The 2,512-nt window shown below is 34.4% G+C and overlaps 1 protein-coding gene across 1 annotated transcript; it reads right to left on the minus strand.

Annotated features, from left to right (window-relative positions):
- Window positions 1–1,340: 1,340 nt before the first annotated feature.
- LOC110864330 (zinc finger A20 and AN1 domain-containing stress-associated protein 1) lies at window positions 1,341–2,113 on the minus strand. Its single transcript, XM_022113381.2, has one exon. The coding sequence runs from the start codon at window positions 2,021–2,023 to the stop codon at window positions 1,562–1,564; it is 462 nt and encodes a 153-aa protein (XP_021969073.1). The 5' UTR covers window positions 2,024–2,113; the 3' UTR covers window positions 1,341–1,561.
- Window positions 2,114–2,512: the final 399 nt, after the last annotated feature.

Raw genomic sequence — 2,512 nt, forward strand, 5'->3', positions numbered from 1 at the left:
TTTTCCGTTGAACAAACTCGGGTTATCGATGGAATCACACCGCAATCAAAGAACCGGTGCCAAAATTTGTCAAATCAATTTACCAAAGTAAAAGTATAGATTAAAGTTAGAATAAAACTGTCAAGAAATTTAAGTGTGCAAAGATTTCGATCAAACTCAAAGGAATGACATTTAATGCTAACTTGAACATGGCGGTCATGAAGAATGAGAATTCTCTAAGAAAGAATATGTTAATTCTTTAAAATCCGCAAAGCAATACGGGCATGGGAACCTGGGTCGTATCTCTTCTTCAACCGATCTGAAAAACCAACAACAAATCAGACCTAAACGATGAGTAAACAACATCCAAGATCGTCAAATCGCTAATATCCATACATAAAAATCCAAACTTTAACAACAATTTCATAACAATAAGCAAAAACGACGACTAAATAACATCAAAGATCGTGAAATCGCTAATACCCATCAACATAACAATAAGCAAAAACGACGACTAAATAACATCAAAGATCGTGAAATCGCTAATACCCATCAAAAAAATCTAAACTTTAACAACAATTTTTTCAGAATAAGCAAGAACTATTGACAAAAATCAATATACCTAAGTCAAAGAATATGTTAAAATTAGAAAAGATTATAAATGATTCGTCAAGAAATTCTGATTCTACAAAAATTTCGATTAAATTAAGGGCAGAATAAGCAACAACTATTGACAAAAATCAACATGCCTAAGTGAAAGAATATGTTAAACTTAGAAAAGATTATAAATGATTCGTAAAGAAATTCTAATTCTACCAAGATTTCGACTAAATTAGGGCGGTTACTAAATAATATACTAATAATACAATTGGGGAACCGTGTAAAATAAAAAATATCCAGAGACGGTTGTGAGGTAGAATCGAACCGACGTCCTTTGTGTAAGGAAAAGGCGCGGCAACCGGCCAATCAGACTTGACTTTGTTATATTTTTTCCTTTTAATTGCTATGTATGAGGCGACGCGTCTGCTCATGTTTAAACCAAGGGGTGTGATGCTTAGAGCAAGGGGTGTAACCCAAGTTGGTAATTGTATTAGTATATAATTTGGTCATATGCTTTGCACATGAGGACAATTTTTGTCAATTCAAAGGTAAATTCAATGGCAGATTTACAGCTCAAAGCTTTTGCAACATTTGAATTGACAAAAATGCTCTCATGTGCAAAGCACATGATCAAATTTAACTGAAAAAACTAACTGAGTTAGGCCTAAAAAACAAAACGTGTATAATATGAAAATATAAAGAACATCATCAATTTTGAACATAAAAGACAACGGCCTAAAAATAGGTATAAAAATAAAGAATAATTCTTGAAATTCACATTTTTAATCAACAAAAACAAGCAAGAAAAACAACCACAAAACTAAAAAAAATACTATATAACAATTAAAAAACAATCATATAATGTCTTCCACTTTCACAAATCACAATCCAATCCAACCCTTGTATCTATCTAATAGTAATCACACCCCCCAACAAACCCAATAAACTTTCTAAACCAAACCACTTCACATAACCCAACCCATCAGATCCGGTTCACCTTATCAGCTTTAACAACCGGGTTCGCCTTCATAATCGCCTCCCTCCCGGTTTTCTTGAAATCAAACTCACAATCATGTTCTTCAGGGTACCTATGACTCCCACAAAAAGTCTCCCCACACTTACACTTAAACCCCATCACACCCACCTTCTTGTTACAGCTCAAACACCGGTTCGAAACCCTAGCCGCCGTTGTCGTAGGTTGTTCCACCGTTTTCGGCGCAGTTAACGTTGTTGACGATGAAGAAGAAGATGCCGGAGACAAGGAGACCACCTTGTTCACCAGCTGTTCCATGGCGGCTGTTTGTTCTTCTTTGATCCGACGGTCACGATAACACTTTGAGCACAGGTTCATTGTTGTAGCCGAGCCGAAGAAGCCGCACCCGTTGGCGCAGAGTACAGGTTGAAACGACGCCGTGTCGTTCATCTTGTTCGCTTCAGAACTCATCTTTTTTGGATTGAAAATAAGAATTTTGGAATTTTAAAATTTAAAATCGATGAATTGGTTGAATGAATGAGGTTGTATTTATAGGCGTTGAGGCGAAATATTAGTTTGACTTTGTTTAGTTAAGAAGTAATCAACAATGACGGCGGAAGATTAGGGAAAGACTATAGTACTCCTACTAGAGGATGAACTCGTATGTACATGAACAAGGGTTGTTTATTCTTTTTGAAAGGGTGTTGCTAAATGTACTCTTTTTCTACTAAACGTACCTCCTCCTTTAACTTTCACATTAATACAATTCAAACCCTTTTGTTTTGTTTTTTTTTATTTTGTTATCTTTAATTATTATTATTACTAGCATTTGCTTTTAAAACATTATTTTATTTAAAAGATTTTTTTTTGTTATTTGAAAAAAAAAATCGTTTTCATATGTTTTAAACTGAGGCGAGTCATTTTAATTTTGAAATGGGATTTTTTTCGTTCATAACGGCT

Source organism: Helianthus annuus, chromosome 6, assembly GCF_002127325.2.
Source record: "Helianthus annuus cultivar XRQ/B chromosome 6, HanXRQr2.0-SUNRISE, whole genome shotgun sequence".
Lineage (NCBI taxonomy): Eukaryota > Viridiplantae > Streptophyta > Magnoliopsida > Asterales > Asteraceae > Helianthus > Helianthus annuus.

What these genes read in the sequence shown, in the direction of transcription:
- LOC110864330 (XM_022113381.2), bottom strand. Translation starts at nt 2,023, where the DNA reads ATGAGTTCTGAAGCGAACAAGATGAACGACACGGCGTCGTTTCAACCT.